Below are 25,007 nucleotides of genomic sequence, written 5' to 3' on the forward strand. Positions count from 1 at the left end.
ACATTACCCTCCAAAACCTCTCCAAAATCCCTAACTTATTCCTATCACAATCAATTCAGCAAAAGCCATTTTGACAAATCACCAAGGTGGTTAAGCAAAAAATAAAAGTGAAAAACATTTAAAAAGCAAGCACAATGGAAAATATGAAGGTTTAATGAGAAAAAGAATTGCTTAATCCTGATAGTTAAGCCCCTAAAACAAGATGAGCTAATAATAATACCTACCATTTATTAAAATGTTTTCAGTGTACCAAGCAATTTGCAGGTTACTATTCATATATTATCTTACAAAGTATTTTTACAAAAACAGTTCTGTAAATAGGTCATGTAAGCCCCATTTAAAAGAGAAAAATAAGTTTCAGAAGTTAATAAAACATACCTAACTTCTGAAAGCCACAATGAGAGTTAAACCCTCCTTACTTTAAAGCTACCTTACATCTCCTTACTTACTTTGCAATCTTTTCCTTGAGAAGTTTCCAGTCCCATAGGTCTGTGGGAATAACATTCCACATATCATACTGAAGGATCTAGGGAATAAACAATGCAAATTTATGACAAACCACCCTACAACAATTTAAAACCATGACAAAAACCGAATGACTAACTGCCATGCCCTACATCCCAACAAATGTCTTCTAATGGAACTGTGTGAGGAATTCAAAGTCCAGAGATTCCCCTGGCCAAATTTCCATGCAGTCTAACTGATTAAAAGAATGTTAAAAAAACTGGTTAAGGCTTACCTCTTCCCCTTATCATATCTAGAACCCATATCATATCTACAAACCAGGAAATCCTAACATTAACACAAGTATATTGCTGAGATGCATTCTCTTTGTATAGTAAAGTGTTACTCTATTTTCATCTTTCTTAATTGCTTTGATCTGCCCCTTGATCTATTTGCTTAGCTACTAGACATCTATTTTCAAATCACTGCATATCAGACTTCCCCAAAATCAGCAGGAACATCAAGACTAAAAATAACATAACATTTTATTTTACACTGAAGAAAATCATTCTACCAATAATAAAGGCAGTGTGGACAGCAGAATTGTTCCCAGGTTCTCACCCCCTGGTGCACAGCCCATGTACAATGTCCTCCTCCCAAATGTGGGCAAGACCTGGGAATATGATGGATGTCACTTACATGATTATGGCAAAGGTGAAAAGTCTCTGCAGATGTAATTAAGGTCACCAATCAGTTAATTTTGAGATAAACAAAAGAGAAATTATCCTGGGTAGACCTGACTTATCAGATAAAAGCCCTCAAAAGAGCAATTGGACTCGGGTATTCTTGAAATGAGACACTCTCTCTCACTAGCTTTGAAGAAGCAAGATGTCATGAGTTCTACAGCAACAAAAAAAATGAATTCTGCCAACAACCAGGTGAGCTTAGAAGAGGACTCTGAGCTTCAGATGAGACTCCAGCCTCTACCAACACCTTGACTATAGCCTTGTGAGACCCAAACTAAGGCAAGCTTGGAACCCTGACTCAAGGAAACGATGATAACATATTGTTTTAATGTACTATATTTAGCGAAAGAAAACTAATACAGTTAGCATTCTTCTTAGATCACTTTTACCAATGACTAGTTCTAAATAAAACATTAAAATAAAAGGGAGGGGTGCCTGGGTGGCTCAGTCGGTTGAGCGTCCAACTTCGGCTGAGGTCATGATCTCATGGCTCATGACTTTGAGCCCCACATCAGCTCTGTGCTGACAGCTCAGAGCTTGGAGACTGCCTCGGATTCTGTGTCTCCCTCTCTCTGTTCCTCCCCTGCTCATGCTCTCTCTTTTAAAATAAATGAATGTCAAAAAAAATTTAAATAAACAAAGGGGTGAGGCGTCTGGTTGGCTTAGTTGATAGAGCGTGGGACTACTGATCTCGGGTTTGTAAGTTCAAGCCCCCGTTGGGTATAGAGATTTCTTAAAATAAAATTCTTAAAAAAAAAAAAAAATAGATAAATAAAAGAACTTTGCCTACGATAAAGGGAGTCTGGCTGGCTCAGTTGGTGGAGCATGCGATTCTTGATCTCAGGGTTATAAATTTGAGCCCCATGTTGAGTGCAGAAATTACTTAAAAATTAAATCTTAAAAAAAAAAAAGAGTATCTTTTTAACTCTAGAGAACAAAAGTACCATATTAGCTTCCTATGGCTGGTATAACAAATTACCATAAATTTGGTGGCTTAAAATAACAAAAATTTATTCTCTCCTAGCTCGGGAATCCAAAAGCCCAAAATGAACATGTTGGGAGGGCCACACTCCCTCCGGAGGCTCTAGAGCAGATTCTGTCCTTTGCCTCTTGCAGCTTCTAGTGACTATCAGCATTCTTGGGTTGTGGATGCATTACTCTGGTCTCTGCCTCCATCGTCATGTTGCCTCCTCCTCCCCTCTGTCTCCTATAAGGATACTGTCACTAGATTTAGGACCCAGCTGGAAAATCCAGGATAATCTTATTTCAAAATCCTTAATTATATCTGCAAAGACTTTTTTATTTTTATTTTTTTTAATTTTTTTTTAACGTTTATTTATTTTTGAGACAGAGAGAGACAGAGCATGAACAGGGGAGGGTCAGAGAGAGAGGGAGACACAGAATCCGAAACAGGCTCCAGGCTCTGAGCCGTCAGCACAGAGGCCAATGCGGGGCTCGAACCCACGGACCGTGAGATCACGACCTGAGCCTAAGTCGGACGCTTAACCGACTGAGCCATCCAGGCGTCCCTGCAAAGACTTTTTTAAACCAAAAAGATAACATTCACAGGTTCCAGCAATAAGATGTAAACATATCTTTTTGAGGGCAACCATTCAGCCTACTACAGGAACTTATAAGCAAAAAGAAATTTCATCCATATACTTACTCCTTTGCTGACTGGAGAGCCCTCATAGGTTTCATATGGGCCATGCTCCTTGGCCAGGTCACAGCTGGCTTCCAAGGCTCCATAATAAATAGTTTCAAAGATTTGCTTGTTTAGTAACTGGGCTTCTGGACTCTCAAAAGGATACCTCATCAGAATAAAAGCATCTGCCAGACCTTGTACCCCGATTCCAATGGGGCGATGGCGTTTATTTGATAAGCATGCCTTTGTGCCAACAGATTTAGAGAAGAAAGAGACATTACTGAATAGAAAAGGCAACATTCTGCACCAAATGATACCCTCTCTCTTTTTATCTCCATTTTCTCACACCATTCCACTGACAGCCATTTAAATAATGACTGGCAGACCGTGATACACTCCCTCCAACTTGGATTTCAATAATTACCAATAAGCAAAAAATCTATTCATACCTCTGGGACAGGGTAGTAATTAATATCAATAATTTTATTCAAGTTTCGGACAATGACTTTGGTAACTTCAGCCAACTTCTTAAAGTCATATGTGTGTTCTGACGTGACATACATATTCAGGGCTAGGGAAGCCAAGTTACAGACTGCAACCTGGAAGGCAAAGAAAAGGGGTCAAGAATCACACAATTTTTATTTCTTCCCCATGTCAATGACAGCAACATGTAAGCCTCTAATGCTCTATGATATTAAATTATAAAATTTTTATCTTTATCTTCTCCCTCTTCATCGTTCATTTCTAAATCCCAATACCTATTCACATGTGAGTTATAACACGCACCAGTGAAATAAGGAGAGAGAATCTGTGTTCCATACTCCATGGCTCTATGACCAGACATATATCCCACTGTGCTATAATTTTTTATGTATATTCATCTCAGTCAGGAGATGTATGCTGTCTAATATACCAGCCACTAGCCACATGTAGCTATTTCAATAAAATAAAAAATTCAGTTTCTCAGTTGCAATGATCATATATCATGAGCTCAACAGCCACCAGATACAGAACACTTCCATCACTATAGAACGCTTTTCCAAATTACACATTCCTACCTTACTCTAATTGAGATTCTGATAAGCCTTTAACAACAGGAGATCCAAGTTTGTGAATTCTGAAAAAGCTCTTCAGGTGATTTTCCACTACACTACACTAGGTGATAGGCTTCTCCAGGAAAGAATCATATCTTATTTACCCTTTTATTTTTAGTTCTGGTACCACATCTCGCATATAATAAATGTTAAATAATGTTAAATGAATATTTTCTTTTCCACTTTGATTAGGACTATCCTAACCCAAACTCTCAACTCCTCTCACCTAGACTCCCTCATGCCCTTCATATCTACTCAATTCTACACAAGTTGCCTAAGTACCCATTTATAAAGTATAACTCAAATCACATAATCCAGTAATTGAGTCTGATAAATGCTAGGGAGCAAAATAAGGGAGGAAAAGACAAAAGAGTTCTAGGAATAAGGACAGAAGGATGCCATTTTTAAATACGGTTGTCAAGGAAGACATCACTGAGAATAGGACATATGAACAAACTGAAAAGGTTAGATAGCAAGCCATGTAGCTATCTGGGGGGGGGGGGGGGGAAGAGCATTTTAATATTCAAAATAAAGTAAACAGCAAAAGTCCTGAGGAAGGAGTGTGCTTGGTATGTTTGGGAACAGCAAGGAAATTAGTAGGGCTGGAGCACAGTGAGCAAGGAGGGAAAGTAACAGTAGATGAGATGGGCATCCCCAGTTGTGCATGACCTCATGGGGCATTATAAGGATTATGAATGAAAATGAATGAAGTATTGATACATACTACAACACAGATAAGCCTTGAAAACATGCTAAGTGACATAGGCCTGACACAATAGGCCACCATATTATATGATTCTGTTTGTATGGAACACCCACAAGAGGCAAATCCAGAGGTAGGAAACAGATTAGTAGAAGTTGCCAGGGGCTAGGGAAGGAGGCTTCCTCCTCCTTTCCATAGTTTATATCCAACATCCAAGCAGCCTGTCTTTCAACCACTACAACAATCTCCTTAGGCTCACCTCCAACCTATTCTCACACCAAAACACTCTATCACCAGAAACAAGAACCATCCTTCTCATCCTAGCATTTTGATGCTATTTTCCTTCCAGGAACCTACAAGGGCTTCCTACCTCTGCGACATGCCAGCTTTCACCTACTACCTTCCCTCCCTCAGCTATAGCCATCTCTCCATATACCAAACCATAATGTATTTGTTCCATCAGAACAAACTTATTTGATACACACTGCATAAAACCTATTCCTGTCTCTGATCTGACAGGCTATTCTTCCCAAATGGAAAGCCTGTCCATAAACTTCTTTTTTAAGAAACCAAATCTATGTCCCATTTCTATCCTTACCTCTTCTGTGAATTGCCTTAAAGATCCGAGATTAGAATTTTGTCTCACCATTCACTGAAAAGACTCTCCACCTGCTTATTATATACTTTAAACTGAATGAACATCCTGACACATTTTTGTGTTTGTCCTAAACCAACATGACTGAACACTGAGTAAAGATTATTACAACAATGCGTGTGTAATAAAAAGGTGATTAAATCTTTTCTACATGGCCTAGACTGTAAGATATTTGAGGGCACAGATCACACCTGTTCCCTTACAATCTCTACTTTGGTGCCCTTCTATTTACAACAAACTACAAAAACTCCCTTCCCCCACCTCAAGTGAAATCAAGTGAGGGATGCACAAACAATAACTGCCTAAGATTCTTCTCTCAGTACCCTGGGCAGAAGTTTTTCTACCTACCTCATCTTTGCTGGTATACTCTACTATTTCTGTGCACAGGTTGCTGCATTTGATCGTTCCCAGGTTCTGCTGGTTGCTCTTCCGATTACAGGAATCTTTGTAGAGCATGTACGGGGTACCTGTCTCTGTCTGAGACTCAATGATGGCATACCAAAGCTGCTGAGCTTTTACAACTTTGCGGACACGACCCTGTTTCTCATAACTGAAAGGCAAAGCTAATATTATTTTAATATTCCCTAAGAAAATCTTTATTGCAGACAACTTGAAGACACTAAAATATAAAATTACAAAAACTCTTAAATTGTTTACTATGTTTTGCTAAAAGGGTGGGGGGGGGGGGGGGGAGGAATATGATCTTTATTTTACTGTAACTAAAGCCACAGAGGAAAATCAGACAGCTCTGGACCTATTTGAATATACCCCAATTCCATTAAATCAACAAAACCCTTCATAAGGAAAAGGAATAACACCTCAAGTGGTCAAATCTCCTACTATTGTACTATTATTTAATAAACTCTTGACATGTGTCCTAACTGTTCTTGATTCCTGGGTGCGATATAAAGCATAACTTTTTTTTCTTTTTTTGTCAAATGTACTGACAAAAATAATACTCTCTGTCTTAATTTTTATAAGGATCAGTTAAAAACCTCTTTATAACTCCCAAAGTTTTAAGAAAGAAGATAGAAACTCAATTTTGGTGAAGATTCAGATAGCAAATCTGACCAAAATATATTATTAATCACATTCTCTACTGGATGCTTCTGGGATTCCTAGAAACTGGCTAATGATTGATGGTATTTTGACACTTGGATTCCCCAAATAAAAGAAACATACGGTTAAAAATGATTACTTTCATATTTTTCCCATACCTTTCATACAGCTTCTCAAATTCCTCTCCCCAAACCTCATCCAGACCAGGACATTCATTTGGACACATCAAAGACCAGTCCTACAAAGGGAAGAACCCATACGAAACTTTAAATAACCAACCACACATAGTCCATTAGGAACACTGAAAGGGACAGGGTGACTTCTATAGACTCTCTTGGAAATCTGCTACAGAAATGATCATTTTGGACTCGGGCTCAAACATCTAATTCTACCTGTTTATACATGATCTTTTAAGCATTTAGGTCCGATAGCATCTACTTTAGAAAATAAAAATCCAAGGGGTGCCTGGGTGGCTCAGTCGGTTAAAGCCGACTTCGGCTCAGGTCATGATCTCACAGCTCGTGAATTTGAGTCCTACATCAGGCTCTGTACTGACAGCTCAGAGCCTGGTGTCTGATTCAGATTCTGTGGCTCCCTTTCTCTCTGCCCCTCCTCTACCCTTCCCCTACTCACACCCTCTCTCTCCTTCAAAAATAAACATTAAAAAAAAATTTTTTTAAAGAAAACAAAAATCCAAGAAGGTAGGAATGGCATCTCTTAACCTGCTTAAAATTCTTCCATAGCATAACATGCAGGTGGGCTCTTCCTAAGCATGATTTAAGATGACAAAAAAGAAAACTGATATGAATAAAGTTGTTCTTACCAACAGGTACCTATTTCTCACCTGATTAGTCTCCACTCGTTTCATGAAGAGATCCGGAATCCAAAGGGCAAAGAAAAGGTCTCTGGCACGCTGTTCTTCCTTTCCTGTGTTCTTCTTTAAATCAAGAAACTCAAAAATGTCTAAATGCCAAGGCTCCAGATAAATAGCAAATGCCCCAGGTCGCTAAAGGCAAATACATCATCATTCTTTTCAAAATCAGAATGAAACAAAGAAACTTCATATTTTCCAAGGCACTTTTATAATATCTCCTTTGATCTTCATTACAAGTAAGGAATTAAATGACATAATACAAGTAAAAGTACTATAAATATAAGTACTAGTATTTTTCTTATAATTCTAGGAGTGAAAAAGAGCAATTGATAAGAAAGAACAAGAAAGATGAAATAACTTGTCCAGAGTGACACAGTGAACTACAGACGGAGCTTCCTTCAGTTGTCATCCAGCTACTTTACATTATATGACACGTATGCAAACCCCAAAGAAAATCACTTTAATTCTGACAATTATAAATTGTGCTCTTACCAAAGATCAAAAAAGTGATGTCTTATATCAAGATCTCCACAGATTGTTTTTAAAGTCCATCAAAGGAAATTCATCAACTACCAGGTGATTAGTGTGTCTACATATACGTAAGAGGCAGCCTCAAGTGGCAAACTATCCTGCTGATAACACTGGGCAAACAATCCAATTCTCTCAATTCTACTTCTCCCTCTGTGAAACAGGCAGAGTTTTGTTTTTGTTAAACAACAAAAACAACAAAAAAGCCCCTACAAGACTATTACAACTCCTTTGCAAGATTAGGTATCAATATAAGTTACAATTTTAGAAATTCTTTGCCAATAAACTGTCATATAAAAAAAGCTGACTGGGGGCACCTGGCTGGCTCACTCAGTAGAGCATGCTACTCTTGATCTCAGGGTCATGAGTTCAAGCCTCACACTGAGCGTGGAGCCCACTTAAAAAATAAAATAAAAATAATACAAAGCTGACTAGATCATTTGCTGCCTGGAGCCAAAGGTAAAGTATGTATGGGTGGGAGTGATGGGGTGATTAATCAAAGGTGCTTGAGGAAACATTTTGGAGTAATGGAAATGTTCTATATCTTGATTGGTATAGTGATTACATAAGTATACACGTTTGTCAAAACGCATCAAACTGTACACTTAAAGTGTGTGCATTTTTGAAGTAAATTATACCTCATTAAACTGATTTTGAAAGTAAAAAAAAAAGCAAAGTAATTACAAATATACACACTAAATCACCTTATTTTAAGCATTCATGGTTAAAGATTTTTAGTCCTAATTTCCAAGACTTCAAGTAACAGAGCATACCTTGTTTCCACCTTGATCCACATATCGAGCTGTGTTGTTATATACTCTCAGCATTGGCACAAGGCCATTGGAATTGCCATTAGTCTGAAAGAGAGACCGAGAATAAAGGCATCTGGAGGAGAAAAGTGGGACTAAGTAAGCATGGAAAAGAACAAAATGGCTCAACAGTGAATATGTTACAAGAGCTCTCCCAGTCTAAATAAAGTTTTATCTGCTTTCCATCTCTCCCTTTATAAACAGAATACCCAATATAAAATAAACAAAATATTGTTTTCCCCTAATTGTTGTTTTAATGTTCTTGTTGCATCTCTAATTTACAATTACAAGTCAAAAGAATCTGAAACCAGGGTAGCTGAACTTAACCTCCATACCTTATAATGGTCATTATATAAAGATATACTTTGAGTAGAATAAAAACACAACTACAGTGTCTTTTTCCCAAAAGGCAACTTACAGTAAGAATTATACACAGTGGATAAATGAAGACAATAAAGATATATGGAGATTCTCAACAATAAATGGATTCTAGAATGAAGATAAGAAAACACAAAGACTCCTAAAAGATACCTCATCAAAAATAATCCTTCTAACTCTAAGGTAAGCCTTTAAACAGACTAGAAAGATAAGTGAGCAATGGCTCACCCTATTATTGTGTGTTAAGTGCTCCAAAACACTATGTAATAGAATAGTTTCCTTCTGGACTCCCTAACTTTCTTCTGTAGGGTCAGATATTTTCTTCACATTACAGGTGAGGAAACAAACCCAGAGATGTAAAATAACTTATGCTAGGCTGCATTACTACTAAGTAGAGGAGATAGGATTTAAATCCAGGTCTTTCTTATCCAGTATCTTCATCTTGACTCCCAATGAATAATGAACTAGCAAAGGGCTAAATTTACATCATAAAGAGCCAACTTGTAAAACATGAATCCTGGCTCTACTACATATTAAGTGACTGATCTCTGGAAGTAATTTAATTTTCTAAGCCTCAGATTCCTCACTTGTAAAGATGATATTGTCTTTAATCACAAAGTTATTGCAAAGAGTAAAGTTCCTACCATGTGTCTCTAATGGTACCCATATCCTATGGCTTGTAGCAAGGATTAAATGAGTAACTCAAACTTTTGTAACAAATTTAGCATATAATAAGCAATCAATAAATTATCATTTATTATGATGCTATTATTATCGCATCAAATCCAAATTCCAAAATCTAAGCCAAAAAAATCCGACAGATCATCTAATCTAAACCAGAAGCTAGAAATAGTGAAATGACTCCCTCCAAGTCACACAGCCAGTTAGCACTTAACAGAGACCCAGGTCTCCCAAGCTCCAGCGTATGCCCTCTCAACGATAAGCCTGGCTGCTTATCTTTTTATCCTACAATCTTTTAGTCATAAAACAGAAGCTTACCCCAGCAATGTAGCTGCCAGTAGCTCGAATACAACTCACAGCGACACCAATTCCACCAGCAGACTTGGAAATCAATGCACACTGCTTTAGAGTGTCATAAATGCCTTCAATACTATCATCTTTCATACTCAGAAGGAAGCAGCTACAGGGGAAAAAAAAGTCACAACTCAGCAAGGAAATGAAACAAAGCGGAGAAACAACACTGACTATACACCCCCAAAACAGTAAGTTGGGCAAATAAGATTTGAAGTTTACAAAATTCCTAGTTATTTTAGAAAAAAAATTAAAAAAACTTTTACTGGATATGACACAAGACATATCAACACATCCTATTATTTTAAAAATATCTTGCTGCCTATCCCAGATGTTAAGCCTAGAAGGAAGTCTTATAATAAAGTCAAAAATATTAACTCACATGTTTATCAGACTGCAGATGTGCCTTAACACATTTTCTCCTGCAAATTCCTAAGCATAGATCAATAATAGGTCTTTCCAACCTATTAGTAAGCCAAGAAAAATTTATGAAATAAAAAAACATCTATCCAATGGTCAATTCTTTGACAGGTCCTCCAAAAGTTAGCTGCTTTAGTCTTTTGGAAGACAACCCCTCCAACTTGTGCTTTGGATCTCATCCTGCTCCCTACCTCAGGAACTTTACTTACTCTACCAAGGATCCCTTCACTATCTTGAATATACATCCACTCAAATGAATTCTATCCATTGACTTTTTCCATTAAATATGACAACATTCAAAAAGATACAGAGAATAATATGACATATACTTTGTACTTATCACCTACATCAAGAAAACCGACACTACATATATAGTCTAATTGCAATCCCATACCATTTCCATGCATTTCTACCTTCTAAAAACATTTATATACATTCTACATTTTTAAATTTCATTTATCCTTCTGCAACTTGCTTTAACTCAATATTGCTCATTCCTACTGGTACATGTCACTAGTTAGTTTACTTTCTTTGCTATAAGTTGTTCCACTGCATGGCTATGCCAATACATTTGTCCATTTGCCTGTAGATGGGCATTTGGATTTTCCAATTTGTTTGCTATTCTACACAATGTTGCTGTGGAAATTCTTGAACATATCTCCTGGGGCTTAGGTGTAAGGATTTTTGTAGAAAATAAACCCACAACACGAAATGCTAGGTCAAAAGATACGCATTATGTTCCACTATACTCAAGATTGTCCAAAGTGGATGGGTAAGTATACTCACTTAGCAATGTATGAGAGTTCCCTATGTTCTACATTCTTACCAACACTTGGTATTACCAGCCTTTTAATTTTTATCAGTCTGATAGGCATGAAATATCTCATTATGTTAACTTTTGTTTTCCTAATTACTAGCAAAGTTTATTTATCACCTCACATGTTTACTGGCCAGTCAAGTTTCTTCTGTGAATTATTTTATCCTTTGCCCATGTTTCTATTTAGTTTTAGGTCTTTTTCTTTTTTTTTTCTTTTTAATGTTTATTTATTTTTGCAGAGATAGGAGAGACAGAGTGTGAGCAGGGGAGGGGCAGTGAGAAGGAGACACAGAATCCGAAGCAGGCTCAAGGCTCTGAGCTATCAGCACAGAGCCTGAAATAGGGCTCGAACCCACAAACCATGAGATCTTAACCTGAGCCAAAGTCGAACGCTTAATTGACTGAGCTGCCCAGGTGCTTCCCCAACTTTTTAAAAATTTTTTTAATGTTTGGGGTACCTGGGTGACTCAGTCAGTTAAGCGTCCAACTTTAGCTCAGGTCATGATCTCACGGTTCATGGGTTCGAGCCCTGCGTCAGGCTCTGTGCTGACAGCTCAGAGCCTGGAGCCTGCTTCAGTTTCTGTGTTTCCCTCTCTCTGCCCCTCCCCCACTCTCAATCTGTCTGTTTCTCTCTTAAAAATAAACGTTAAATATTTTTTGATTTTTAAATTTTTTAAATGCTTATTTATTTTTGAGGGAGAGAGAGAGAGAGAGAGAGAGAGAGTGAACACATGAGCATGGGAAGGGCAGGGAGAAGGGGAGACGGAGAATCCCAAGCAGACTCCACACTGTCAGCACAGAGCCTGATGCAGGCCTCAAACTAACCAAATATGATCATGACCTGAGCTGAAATCAAGAGTCAGACACCTAACTGACAGAGTCACCCAGGAGCCCGTCTTTTTCTTGTAATCCCTTGATAGTTAACATACACTGCCAATATCTTCTGTCAGGCTGAAACTTGTTTTTCCATTTTGTTTTTGGTTCACATTAGTTTTTAATTTTAATGTAGTCAATTTTTCCTTTATGATGTTTTATCTAGTACACTTACTTTAAGAAATCTTTCATCATTCTGAGATCACATATAATCTCCCATTAAGATGCATGATGAAGTATTAAGAGTCATGATGTCTACAACTTACTTTCAAAAAAATCAAACAATTTTTAAAAATTTTAAAGATAAAAAATACATACATATACATATGATAAAATGGTAATAGTTTTTTTATCTAGGCAGAGGTGAGTGTATAGACATTTACTGTCCTTCCTTCAAACTTTTCTGAATATTTGAAACTCATAGTAAAAAGTAGGAAGAAAAATATTTATCTATTTTCTCTAATGTTCTAAAAGATTTTACTTTCACATTTAGATTTTTTTTTTAACATATTTCTGTATATGGAATGAAAACGGGAAATCTAATTTTCCCCCATAGGATAACCAATTTCCCTAGCACCGTTTCCCCCAGTGAAATGCAGTAACACCTCAATTATACATCAAGTTCCCTTATAAGCCTGAATCTCTTTCTGGGCTCTCTGTTATATTCCTGTGGTTTGCTTATCTCAGGGTAAATACCACACTGTCTTAATTGCCATAGCATTAGAGTAGTCTTGAAATCTGGTAGGGCTTTTTCTTCAAAACCTGCTATTGCTATTTATGTTAGTTTCCTGTGGCTGCCCTAAAAAATTACCACCAACTTGCTGGGTTGAAACAGTTCTGGAGGCCTGAAGTTTAACAGAAGTTTCACTGGGCCAGAATCAAGAACACTCCCTCCAGAGGCTCTAGGGGAAATATTCGCTGCCTCTTTCAGCTTCTGGTAGCCCCTTTGCTTATAGCCACATCACTCCAATTTCTGCCTTTATCTTCACATTGCCTCCTCTCTTTTGTATGTATCTTATCCCCCTCAGCCTTTCTCTTATAAAGATACTTCTGATCGGATTTAGGGCCCACTTGGATAATTCAGGACAACCTCCCATGTCAAGATCCTTGTTAATCATATTTACAAAGATCATTTTTCCTTATAAATCAACATTTACAGGTTCCAGGGATTAGAACCTGGTATCTTTGAAAAGCCTACTAAATTGTTCTTAGTCTTTTGCTCTTCTGAATAAATTTTGCAATCAGCATGTTGACATTTTGACTGGATCCATAAATTGAGAAAAATTGACATCTTTATAATATTAAATCCATTTATGATATAAAATCACTCTCCATTGTTTTAATGTCCCTCAATTATGTTTTAGAATTTTCTCCTTAAAAGTCTTACACATCTTTTATTAGATCTAGTCCTAGGTACCTTCCAGTATTATAAATGATACACATTAAAAGTTAATCTTCTAAGGGCTAAAATAGGAAACTTCATTAATTAATACTGAACTTATATCCAGATGCTTTGTCAGAATCTCTTTTTAATTCTGATCATTTATCTGTAGATGCTCTTGAATTTCCTATGTAAAAATCATACTATCAGTGAATCACTACAGCTTTGTTCCCTCATTTGCATTAATTTGTATGTGATTAACTGCCTTGTTTCTTCAGGTCAAGGTTTACTTCCCTAATCAAAACCATTTCAGAACATTAAAAGCAAACATACAGGACACTTACCTAGAAAGCTGTGGGCGGTTGGTACCAGCATTGAAGAGAGTGGGAGAGGCATGGGTAAACCACTTCTCAGAAAGAAGATTATATGTTTCAATAGCAGCATCAATATCTTCTTCATGAATCCCCACAGATACCCTCATCAACATATGCTGTGGTCTTTCAGCCACTAAAAACAAAAGGAGTGTCACATGATGGGACATGTCAGAAAAACTAGGCTGAGACATGTACTGGAGTCAAAACAGGAACACCAAAGACAATTTAAAAAACTTTATACCAATAAGCACCAACAATTAATCATAAACCAAATCTAAAGTTAAAAATGTTAGTGCTCACTATCAACAATAGCCAAAGTATGGAAAGAGCCCAAATGTCCATCAATGTATGAATGGATAAAGAAAATGTAGTGTATATATACATACACACAAACACACACACACACACTGGAGTATTACTCGACAATCAAAAAGAATGAAACCTTGCCATTTGCAACTACATGGATAGAACTGGAGGGTATTATGCTAAGTGAAATTAGTCAGCGAAAGACAAAAATCATATGACTTCACTCATATGAGGACTTTAAGAGACAAAGCAGATGAACATAAGGGAAGGGAAACAAAAATAATATAAAAACAGGGAGGGTGACAAAACCAGAAGAGACTCATAAATATGGAGAACAGAGGGTTACTGGAGGGGGTGTGGGGGAGGGGATGGGCTAAATGGGTAAGGGGCACTAAGGAATCTACTCCTGAAATCATTGTTGCACTGTATGCTAACTAATTTGGGTGTAAATTAAAAAAAAAAAAAAAAAAAATTTAAATTAAAAAATAAATAAATAAATAAATAAGAACTACCCTACAACCCAGCAATTGCAGTACTAGATATTTATCCAAGGGATACAGGTATGCTGTTTCGAAGGCGCTCATGCATCCCAATGTTTATAGTAGTGCTATTGACAATAGCCAAAGTATGGAAACAGCCCAAATGTCCATCAACAGATGAATGGATAAAGAATATGTGGTGTGTATGTGTGTGTGTGTGTGTATGTGTGTGTGTGTATATATATATATATACATATATATATATATACACACACACACATACATACGGCGGATGAAATCTTGCCATCTGCAACTATGTAGATGGAACTAGAGGGTATTATGCTAAGCAAAATTAATCAGAGAAAGACAAATATCATATGACTTCATTCATATGAGGAATTTAAGATACAAAACAGATGAACATAAGGGAAGGGAAGCAAAAATAATATAAAAACAGGGAGGGGGACAAAACATAAGAGACTCTTAAATATAGAGAACAAACAAAGAGTTGCTGGAGGGGTTACAGGAGGGAAGGATGAGCTAAACAGGTAAGGGGCATTAGGAATCTACTCCTGAAATCATTGCTGTAGTATATGCTAACTAAGATGTAAATTAAAAAATAATTAATTAATTTTAAAAAACTGAAAAAAAAAATGTTAGTGCTCAAATAGAAATGTTAAGGCTAATAGCTCAAAGCTCTATATTCAATATAATAAACAGAAAATATAACAAACATGTTCATTTCTCACCTTTTCCATTGATCTTCAACAAATAGGACCGCTCCAGAGTCTAGAAAAAGCAAAGCAACCAAAAAACTTCCAGAGCACAGTTTTTAAAGACACAATACAGCTTTCCCAATAAGGCAATCTATTGAAATATTCTCAGTTTTTGTATTATTTTAAATGAGAAGAATAGCTTTTAGAAGAATATACTTTTACTAGCTTCGGTCTGGAACATTATCAATTGGCCATCTGTTTTGGAAAAGACTACATGAAAACTTCTAGAAAAAGCCAGCTCTATATTAATGTGTAAAATGTTAAATGCAGAAGTCGTGGTATTCACCGTCATCATCATCATTATGGTTAATACTTACAAAGTGCTGTTGTAAAGCTAGGCACTGATGTAAGCAATACACACATACACAGAGTCATTTAATTCTCAAGAGAATTTATTGTTGAAATTTTATTATCATTATCCCCATTTGAAAGGTGAGGAAATAAGCACAGAGAGATTAAGTAACCAGCTTAAAAAAAAAAAAAAAAAAAAAAAAAATTTAACCAGCTCAATAAGAGAGCAGAGATTTGAACCCAGATGGCCTGACATTCATGTTCTCAATCATTGCAAAATACTGTTTATCAACACAAAAGTACCTGAAAATGCACTTTGTACATGGTAGGGATTCAATAAATAGTTGTTACATAAATAGAATAATACGGAATAATTCTAGCCAAGTATCTACATATCTCTTTAAGTAATCCACAAGTAATACCTGTAAAATTCAAAAACTGCAAATGGATTAAGCTATCTTTCCTGAATTCAAACAACCATCGCCACCCTAACCTAATCCCCCAGGTCCATCCCAACTCCCAAAACTTATTGTTTTTATAATTGTATCATTAAAACATAAACAAAAACCTGTGTTTGCTGATTTAATGAGGAATTCCCACTTATTTAAAACCCATTATTTACCTTAAATCCAAAGTAATTATAAGAGAAATCTCGGTCATAGATAATGGCAGAATTCAGGCGCTAATAGAGGTTAAAAAACAAACAAACAAACAAAAAAAAACCATAATTAAGATAATTAGATTTTCACAAAATCTGATTTCTTTCAGCCCTGAAACTAAAACTGACATAGGATACAAAGGAAGAACACTAAGTATTGTTGTAGACTAGAAATTTATATCTAACATTAGGAAAGTAAAACAGTATATAGAGTATCTTGATTAGGTTTAAAACATGTATATTAAAAGACTAAAAGAGAACATGTATATGTAAGCTGTACATAAGTAAAAATATAAATGGGATTTTCCAAACTTCCCCTATTATATTTACAGTTAATCTGTAATTAAAGAAGGAAAGAACATAAGCATAAAAGAGACATTATCATCCTTAAACATGTTTTTAGACTACCTGTTAATTTAAAGGTATTAGTACCACATATTTACTACTACATATTTTTATTTCAAAATTAGCCCATTTTAAACTGCACATAACAGTTTAATAAAGAATGACAGAGGGTAGGATTACATCAATTCTAAGGCTCTTCAAAATCTATGGTCTTTTAGCAGGTTTTAAATAAACTAGTGTCATGACAATGAGATTTATAGCAAAATTGGTCACTGTTACAGAGTTTTTCTTTGCTATAAAGCTGTTTAGAGGAAAACAAAAGCAACTAGGTACAAATAGTCATTTTGGATAGAAAAAAAATGGAGTTATTATTGTTCTTCAAAACACAAAACAGAAATGCTTTCTGTATAATGATCCATGCCCAAGAACTAGAAAAATCTATATGACACTCCTCCTTTACTCTTAAATGTTTAAGGGCATCTTTGTTGTCAAAGGCAGGTAGGTGCCTAGCCCAAGTAATGGGGAACTGAAATACATGATTATCAGTATTTATTTTATAAATACAGGTTTTTGCTGTTATTTTTGGGGTTTTGTTTTGTTTTGTTTTGTTTTTGAGAGAGCGAGCGTGCATGAGGGGGGGAGGAGCAAAGGGAGAAGAGAGCATCTTAAGCAGGCTCCATGCTCAGCGTGGAGCCCAAGGCAGGGCTGGATCCAACAACTGTGAGATCATGACCCGAGCTGAAATCAAGAGATGGATACATCCAACTGAGCCACCCATGTGCCCCTATTTTTGTTTTTAACCTGTCTTCAAGATTACACATATGAACAACACACAACAACTCAGTTTTCTCTCACCCTCTTTAACATCAGATACACATTTAGAGAGACAGTTGACTAATCATTCTATTACCAAAGGTAAAAACATGGTAAATAAATCCATGTACAAAAGGGCTGGCTAGACCTACACATCTTTCCCTTTTTTGTCCTGTGGGATCTAGTTAAGAAAGGGATTAAAACACAAGTGGACAACTTTTAAGTTGCTGAGCAAGATCTCTAAAGATTTTATGCTGGGAGTCAGTCTGGCAATGTCTACTAAATTTTTGAATGCACATACTCTTTGGCTAAGCAACTCCACTGAAGGGATTTATCTTACTGATATACTCATCTATGAGCAAAGCACCTACCATACAAGGATATTTGCTGCAGCAAGAAATGGAAAACAAATATTCATCACCAGAGCAATTCTTACATATATGTACAATGATAATAAATCTATAAACTGGAAAGCCATGCAGCTGTTAGAAAGAGTAGGGTAAGTTCATAAATGTTGATATAAAACTATCTCCAGGATAAACTTAAAGTGAAAAAAGTATCAGCAAGAGCAGTATGCATAGTATACTACCACTAAAAGGAAAAATATATATGTACACGTACACACACACACATACACACATATATTATAGAACAGCTCTAGAAAAATATAGTCAAAAATGATAAAACATTCTTGCTCTAGAAAGCAGGATTCAGAGAAGGAGAAAGAATTACTTTTTACCTATACTATTTATAATGTTTAAATTTTTAAAAATATGCTTGTTGCTTTAAAAAAAAAAAAAAGGAATCCATAAAAAAATTTTCACCAGAAAAGCATTATACATACATCTTTATTGGCCAAAACAATATCCAGTGTTGACTTGGCCACCATGGGAGAGTGTTTGCCATTATGTGGATTTATGTAGTTGTAGAGATCTTCCATCACATCTAAAAAACAAATTTTAATAAATAAATAAATATCAAAATCACTTAACAGCAAATTCAATCCTCAGATAACAGTCTAAGGGTTTTCAACCCTTTTTTTCATGCCACCCTATCTGACTGCCTAGCATAGAAAGTGCTCAATAAACGTATACATGTTGAATAAATATAGATTAATACCTCAGTAAAGGAAACATCTTCCAGAGTTAGAGTAAACATAGGCTCTTGTAATGTGAAAAAGATTCCCCAGTGATTCTGATGACCAACCCCACTGAGTATTGGTTGAAAATACAGAAAAGCAGAAATTATTATCTCAATTGTTTTTTATCCCAACAGAATAGAAACTCAACTTTAAATTCATAATTTATCATCACAAGCATTTCATTTCTATAAACAGTTAGCCCTCTCACTTTGTTCTTCAAGACATCATAGCAGATAGCAGAGTGTGGCTCTCTGCATTTACATATAAAACTTATATAAGCACACATAATGCTGACATTTTGACTGGGATTATCTTGAATCTATAGAACAATTTTGGGAAAACTAATATACATACAATAAATCCAATGAAGAGGGTGATATTTGAGCCCCAAATAATAATAATCTGCAATTGAGCCAAAAGACTTGTACTCTCAGTCTACCAGCTGACTCTTCATATATCACTTTTTACACACTGAACAAATTATTTAACCTTCTTTTGCCCACATTCCCTGAGCTATAAAATGAGTGATGGAATGAAATGCTTGCTAATGGTGACAAAAGACATTTTGTTCAACCTAGAACTTGCCAATAAATATTACTCATTTTACCAACCAAACCACCACCAACCACTGATGGGCTTTAATAAAAAAAAAAAAAAAAAAAAAAAGAGAGAGAGAGAGAGAGAGAAGAAAAGGATCCACTGACTTTCTCATGCAGGTCAGCAGCATGGAGAAACAGAAGTTCCAGTCTCTTCTCTGCCACTAACACGCACACTTTTAAAGTAAGACGTAACTTTTGATATTTAAGGTTTCATTTTAGTAGCCTTATAAATTTTCTGAGAAGTCTAACTTTTTCCTGGAGACTCACCACTGAACACTTTCTTTGTTTCTTTGTGCAAGTTGGAGACCGCAATCCTTGCTGCCAGGATGGCATAGTCAGGGTGCTTGGTAGTCAAGGTCGCAGCTGTTTCAGCAGCCAAAGTATCTAGTTCCACAGTGGTGACCCCACTGTATAAGCCCTGGATTACTTTCATGGTGATCTGAGCCTATAAAAACAAAACCACGAATTACTTGAGCTTCTCCAAGAACCACTAGCCTCCTTAAAAGAGCAATGAATAAAGCCATCAAATTTGTTATCAAAACAAAATAGACAACTACCTTTCCTGAAAAATTATCTTTCAGAATAAACTATGGGAAACTTAGTAATAAGAACACATAAACCAATAGATCCACCAGACAATGCATACTACATTTGCTATGAAGAGGTATCACCAAACAAACAGAAAATCCAAGTATAGCTTTTATAAAGATTAATAGTCTCACAAGAAAATAGCTAAAAACAAACCAGTGATTTTATAAGTATTTCCTCATCTTTCATTCAAATTCTCCCTCTGTGACCAGGGTTTGAGCTATATACTTACCCATTTCCCCCCAATTCTACCTAAGGACAAGGATGAGAAAACAAATGAATCAAACTTCAATCATTCCAATTAAAGGAGATAAAGGTATAAATTAGGGTTGAGGCAGACTCATCAAATAATTTAATGACTACCCTTTCTTTAGCACTTCACAAGTAGCCACAAAGTAGCTCAATTTTCATAATCTTCTCTGACATTTCAGTCACCATGTGAGATGGACATTATTACCATCACCACTCTACATGAGAAACTAAGGCTCAGGATACTGGGACTTGCCCACAGTTACTAAGTCTTCTGCTCCACATCCCATTCAACCTCACTGTATTTCACTGTTTTCAAGACCATACTGTAAGAGGTTCCCCTTTTTAAAACACACAGTGCACAAGTTATTACCATATATTTTTAAGAAAAACAAATTCTAGGGGCGCCTGAGTGGCTCAGTCGGTTAAGCGTCTTGACTTCGGCTCAGGTCATTGATCTCACGGTTCGTGAGTTCGAGCCCCGCGTCGGGCTCTGGGCTGACAGCTCAGAGCCTGGAGCCCGCTTCAGATTCTGTGTCTCCCTCTGTCTGCCCCTCCGCTGCTTGCACTGTCTCTCGCATTCTCTCAAAAATAAGTAAACATTAAAAACAAAATAAAGAAAAACAAATTCTAAGTGTTGACTGAATCTTTAAGACACCTTAATCCAAAAGAAAATCAACGCACTTCCCAGTTAACCAAAGCATGCCCCCTTCAAAAAAAGTGTGTGTGTGTGTGTGTGTATCACTAGTTTATAATCAATTCTACTTATATTATACCTAAGCCCAAGTTGCTCCTGATCACTTTCTTCTCAGATCCAAGATATAAGTTATGTTCAGTAAAAGAGGAGTGAAGTCTTCTGAATAGCTTCTGGTGCTACATGGCAAGTAATCAGAATTCAGGATAAAATAACAAGTCACTGGTACATCTCACTCCCCTGTCTTTGGAATTTTCTTATCTCTAAACCAGGAAGATGAAATAGTTTGATCTCTCAGATTCATTCCAACTCTAATATTCAACTATTCTAGTTATTATTTAGAATTCCTAAATATAAAAACAAATGTAAAATATAAGTATATTTTACTTACATTCCTATTTATTTATAATATTATTTATATTGTTAAATATAAAAGAATTTATAATATGCATATTCTAAGGTTATTTAAAATTATTTTCTTTTGAACATTTTGGTCAATTCAATATTTATCAAGTGTCTAATTACATATATGCCAAGCACTGTTAGATATCACAAGAATAAGACACAGCCCACCCTCGATTCTAGAGGAGGACAGAGACATATAACGAATTTCCATATCACGTAATTAATGCTATGAGGCCAGCACCAGCCCCACAACAGTACAGATAAAATACCTAAATAAAGCTGGGGCAATATGAATGGGTTTGGAAAAAGGGTTCTTATAGATTCTATTTCAAAGATCATCTTGGAAGCTATGTGTAAAATGCATCTGAAGAGGGCAAGATTAGAGGAAGACCAGGAGGACACTTTAGAGACCACTACAGACAGCAATCCAGAGAAGAGTTGATAAGGGTCTAGAGTAGCTAAGTTACAAAAAATGAGAAAAACAGAAAAACTTGCTTATGAATAGTTCTCCTTAATTTAAATGTTGTCCATGAAATCCACTTTATATTACTTAAATGTATTCTTTCTACATAGATAACAAAAAAGCAAATTTCAAACCAGTTCCTATCCAAATGACCATAACTCCAAAAAAAGCTTTTCTACAGGCTTTTCCACTTATGAATACAACAATTTACTCAAGGAAGTCTTTCTAAATTTGGGTCCTGTGAGTTCTTTCCAGAGAGTGAGTTCTGTGAGTTCTTTTCATAGTTCTCTGAAAAGAACTCACAGGACCCAATTTTAGAAAGTAAGTTTTGTTTTGTTTTTGTTTTTTAGAAAATAAGCATTAAGCAATGAATTCACATTTTATATCCAACGCCATAACCAAAATATCAAACCAAAATATGTATCAAGTGAATGATAAGAGATAAGAGACTAGTAAAAAGAATCATATGAAACAAGGTTTAAATATAAACCATATTTACTTACAGGGTCAACAAAATCCATATTAAGTCCATAACATAGCTTCTGGATTCGAGACGTAATTTTGTCGAACATAACCCGCTCTTGGCGGCCATCTGAAGAACAAACCATGCAATTCACGTTAGCACTTAATAACATAGCGATGTCAAAGAATCAAAGGTAATTAACACACGAACTTTGAATATTGATGAACATGAGATGCTATTTCACAGATAAAAAGTTCAGACCCCAACAGATTCATCAAAAAATTTTTTGTGTCTTCAAAAAGTAGGGATTTTATACTGAAAGTCTTCCCTTCTTCCTTTACATTAAAAATCAGTTGGATTCTTGCAATAACTTCCCAAATGATGCTTCTCCCTTTATCCCAGATAGCAGTCAGAATTATTCTTTAAAACTTAAGTCAGGGTGCCTGGGTGGCTTAGTCAGTTGAGCATCAACTCTTGGTTTCAACTCAGGTCATGATCTCACTATTTATGGGATCAAGTCCCATGTCGGGCTCTTCTGCGCTGGCAGTATGGAGCCTGCTTGGGATTCTCTCTCTCTGCCCTTACCCTTGCTCGCTGTCTCTCTCTCTCTATCTCAAAATACATAAATAAACAAACAAAAAAACAAAAAGCTTAAGTCCAGGGATGCCTGGGTCACTCAGTCGATTAAGCGTCTGACTTCAGCTCCTGTCATAATCTCTCGGTTTGTGAGTTCCAGCTCTGCACTGGCCTCTGCAATGGCAGCTCAGAGCTTGCTTTGGATTCTCTCTCTCCCTCTCTTTTTGCCCCTCACCTGATTGTGAGCTCTCTCTCTCTCAAAAATGAATAAATAAACGTTAAAAAAAAAAAACACTTAAGTCAAAATCATGACATTATCCCCCGCAAATCTCCTCCAGAATAAAAGTCAAAATCATTACGAGTACAATCATTATAGTCCATAGAATCCTACACAATCTATCCTGTGTGCCCCTGCCCTTCCCCAACTTTACCTTCTTCTTTCCCACCTTCCTCACTTACTCAACCCTGGCAACCTTGGCCTCCTTGCTATCTATACTCTTTTAGGTATTTGGTCAATGCTATCTTCCCAGTGAGGCTTCTCTGATCACCCTATTTTTATTTTGTTTAACATTTATTTATTTTTAAGAGAGAGACAGAGCATAAGCAGGGGAGGGGCAGAGAGAGACGGAGACACAGAATCCAAAGCAGGGTCCAGGCCCTGAGCCGTTAGCACAGAGCCTGACGTGGGGCTCAAACCCACAAGCAGTGAGATCGTGACCTGAGCCAAAGTCGGACACCCAACTGACTGAGCCACCCAGGTGCCCCTGATCACCCTGTTTTTAAACTGCAATACCCCATGGGCACCTGGCTGGCTCAGTCAGTTAAGCGGCCAACTCTAGGTTTTTAGCTCAGGTCATGATCTCATGATTTGAGTTCAAGCCCCGTGTAAGGCTCTGCACTGTCAGTGTGGAGCCTGCTTACGATTCTCTCGCTCCTTCTCTCTGCTTCTTCCCCACTCCTGCTTGCTCTCTCTCAAAATAAATAAACTAAAAAAAAATTTTTTAACAAAAATAAATAAATAAATAAACTGCAATGCTCCAAACACAGCCTTGCTCTTCTTACCCCCCTCCTCCTTCTCTGCTTAGTTTTTCTCTACAGCACTTAGTACCATCTGACTTACTATGTACTTTATTTATGTATTTGTTTACCGTGTGAGCTCCCCACTCATCTGCTAGAATATAACTTCCAAAAGGAAAAAATATTTTTGCAAGTTTTATTTACCAATACACTGTCCAGTGCCCCGACCAAGAACCGAGGCCTAGCAAGGTACTCAAATATTTAGAAATGTTAAATTATTTAAAACCTGTCCAACATCTTCATGATAAATTTGTCTTTCATACTCATGATTTTGAATGTACTTCATACCATGTAAAGACATACTTCTATTTGTAATTCAAGACAATCTTCCAGAGGCTTCTTAGTTTTTGTTTTGCTTTTTCCAACCTCTTAGTTTTCATATTTCTGGGATATGGTAAGCAAATACATGTAGACCTTATCTAGTTAGTCCTTTTACGATTCTGTATTCAGAATATAGTCCTCTTTGTCCTTCCAGACAAAGTCCTATCATTCTTAGTTTAACTTCAATAGTAGTTCATCCAACCTTTATTTATTTATTCCTGTCAAGAATAGTAAATACATCCAATCACTAAATAGCTTGTCTTAGGCAAGCCACACAATATGACCAGACATTACAGATCTTCATTTACAGAATGAGGATAATTATTATACCTCTTCTTACTACATCAGTTTACTATAACAACAAAATGAGATTAGGTAAAAAAGAGCTTTTGTCTTAAAAGCTTTGGTATAATTACAGTTATTATATCTCATTTTTTTTTTTTAAAAGCTGCTCTTATTGGGAAAACACTGATCACAGTATATGATACAAAAGAGGCACTCAATAAATGTTAGTACCCCAAACTGATTCATTTGGTTTATCTTCTCTGTTCCCCACCCCCAATCCTTTTTAACTAGTAACTAAAGGGCAATGTGTTAATTATATGTTTACACTTGGCCTTCTCATTCACATCTTTATGTTAAAACTTAGTTCAGTGGCTGACCCAAGGTAAGTTCTCAAATGTTGGATGAAGAATAAATTAAAATTAAGACACCGCTACTAACCTTTGATCAATAAAACAGGATATTTTTTCTTCTGCACTAATATCTGAACACTATGACAGCCCTCTTTCTGACCACCATTGTGATCTCCTGTTCTGGCCAGATTCACATATGCAGTGTTTAACCCTGCAACAGAGTTAATTTACTGGCCCACACGGGGACTAGGCCCTCAATGCTCTACCAATTGGCTAACTAAGCAGACAGATGATCA

At 36.4% G+C, this 25,007-nt stretch overlaps 1 protein-coding gene across 1 annotated transcript in view; it reads right to left on the reverse strand.

Annotated features, from left to right (window-relative positions):
- RRM1 (ribonucleotide reductase catalytic subunit M1) overlaps nt 1-25,007 on the reverse strand; it is a 37,575-nt gene that overhangs the window by 7,942 nt on the left and 4,626 nt on the right. Inside the window, exons 2-15 of the mRNA XM_019449617.2 lie at nt 22,143-22,231; nt 19,508-19,685; nt 18,345-18,445; nt 16,307-16,366; nt 15,367-15,406; nt 13,803-13,965; nt 9,935-10,076; nt 8,522-8,605; nt 7,191-7,352; nt 6,505-6,584; nt 5,636-5,837; nt 3,285-3,434; nt 2,857-3,078; nt 450-526 (exon numbers count right to left, since the gene is read on the reverse strand). Coding sequence (XP_019305162.1) covers nt 450-526; nt 2,857-3,078; nt 3,285-3,434; nt 5,636-5,837; nt 6,505-6,584; nt 7,191-7,352; nt 8,522-8,605; nt 9,935-10,076; nt 13,803-13,965; nt 15,367-15,406; nt 16,307-16,366; nt 18,345-18,445; nt 19,508-19,685; nt 22,143-22,231 — 1,750 coding nt within the window. The remainder of the gene's footprint in view (nt 1-449; nt 527-2,856; nt 3,079-3,284; nt 3,435-5,635; nt 5,838-6,504; nt 6,585-7,190; nt 7,353-8,521; nt 8,606-9,934; nt 10,077-13,802; nt 13,966-15,366; nt 15,407-16,306; nt 16,367-18,344; nt 18,446-19,507; nt 19,686-22,142; nt 22,232-25,007) is intronic.

The sequence above is a fragment of the Panthera pardus genome, unplaced genomic scaffold (genome assembly GCF_024362965.1).
Source record: "Panthera pardus isolate Hobbes unplaced genomic scaffold, ASM2436296v1 HiC_scaffold_12, whole genome shotgun sequence".
In the NCBI taxonomy this organism is placed as follows: domain Eukaryota; kingdom Metazoa; phylum Chordata; class Mammalia; order Carnivora; family Felidae; genus Panthera; species Panthera pardus.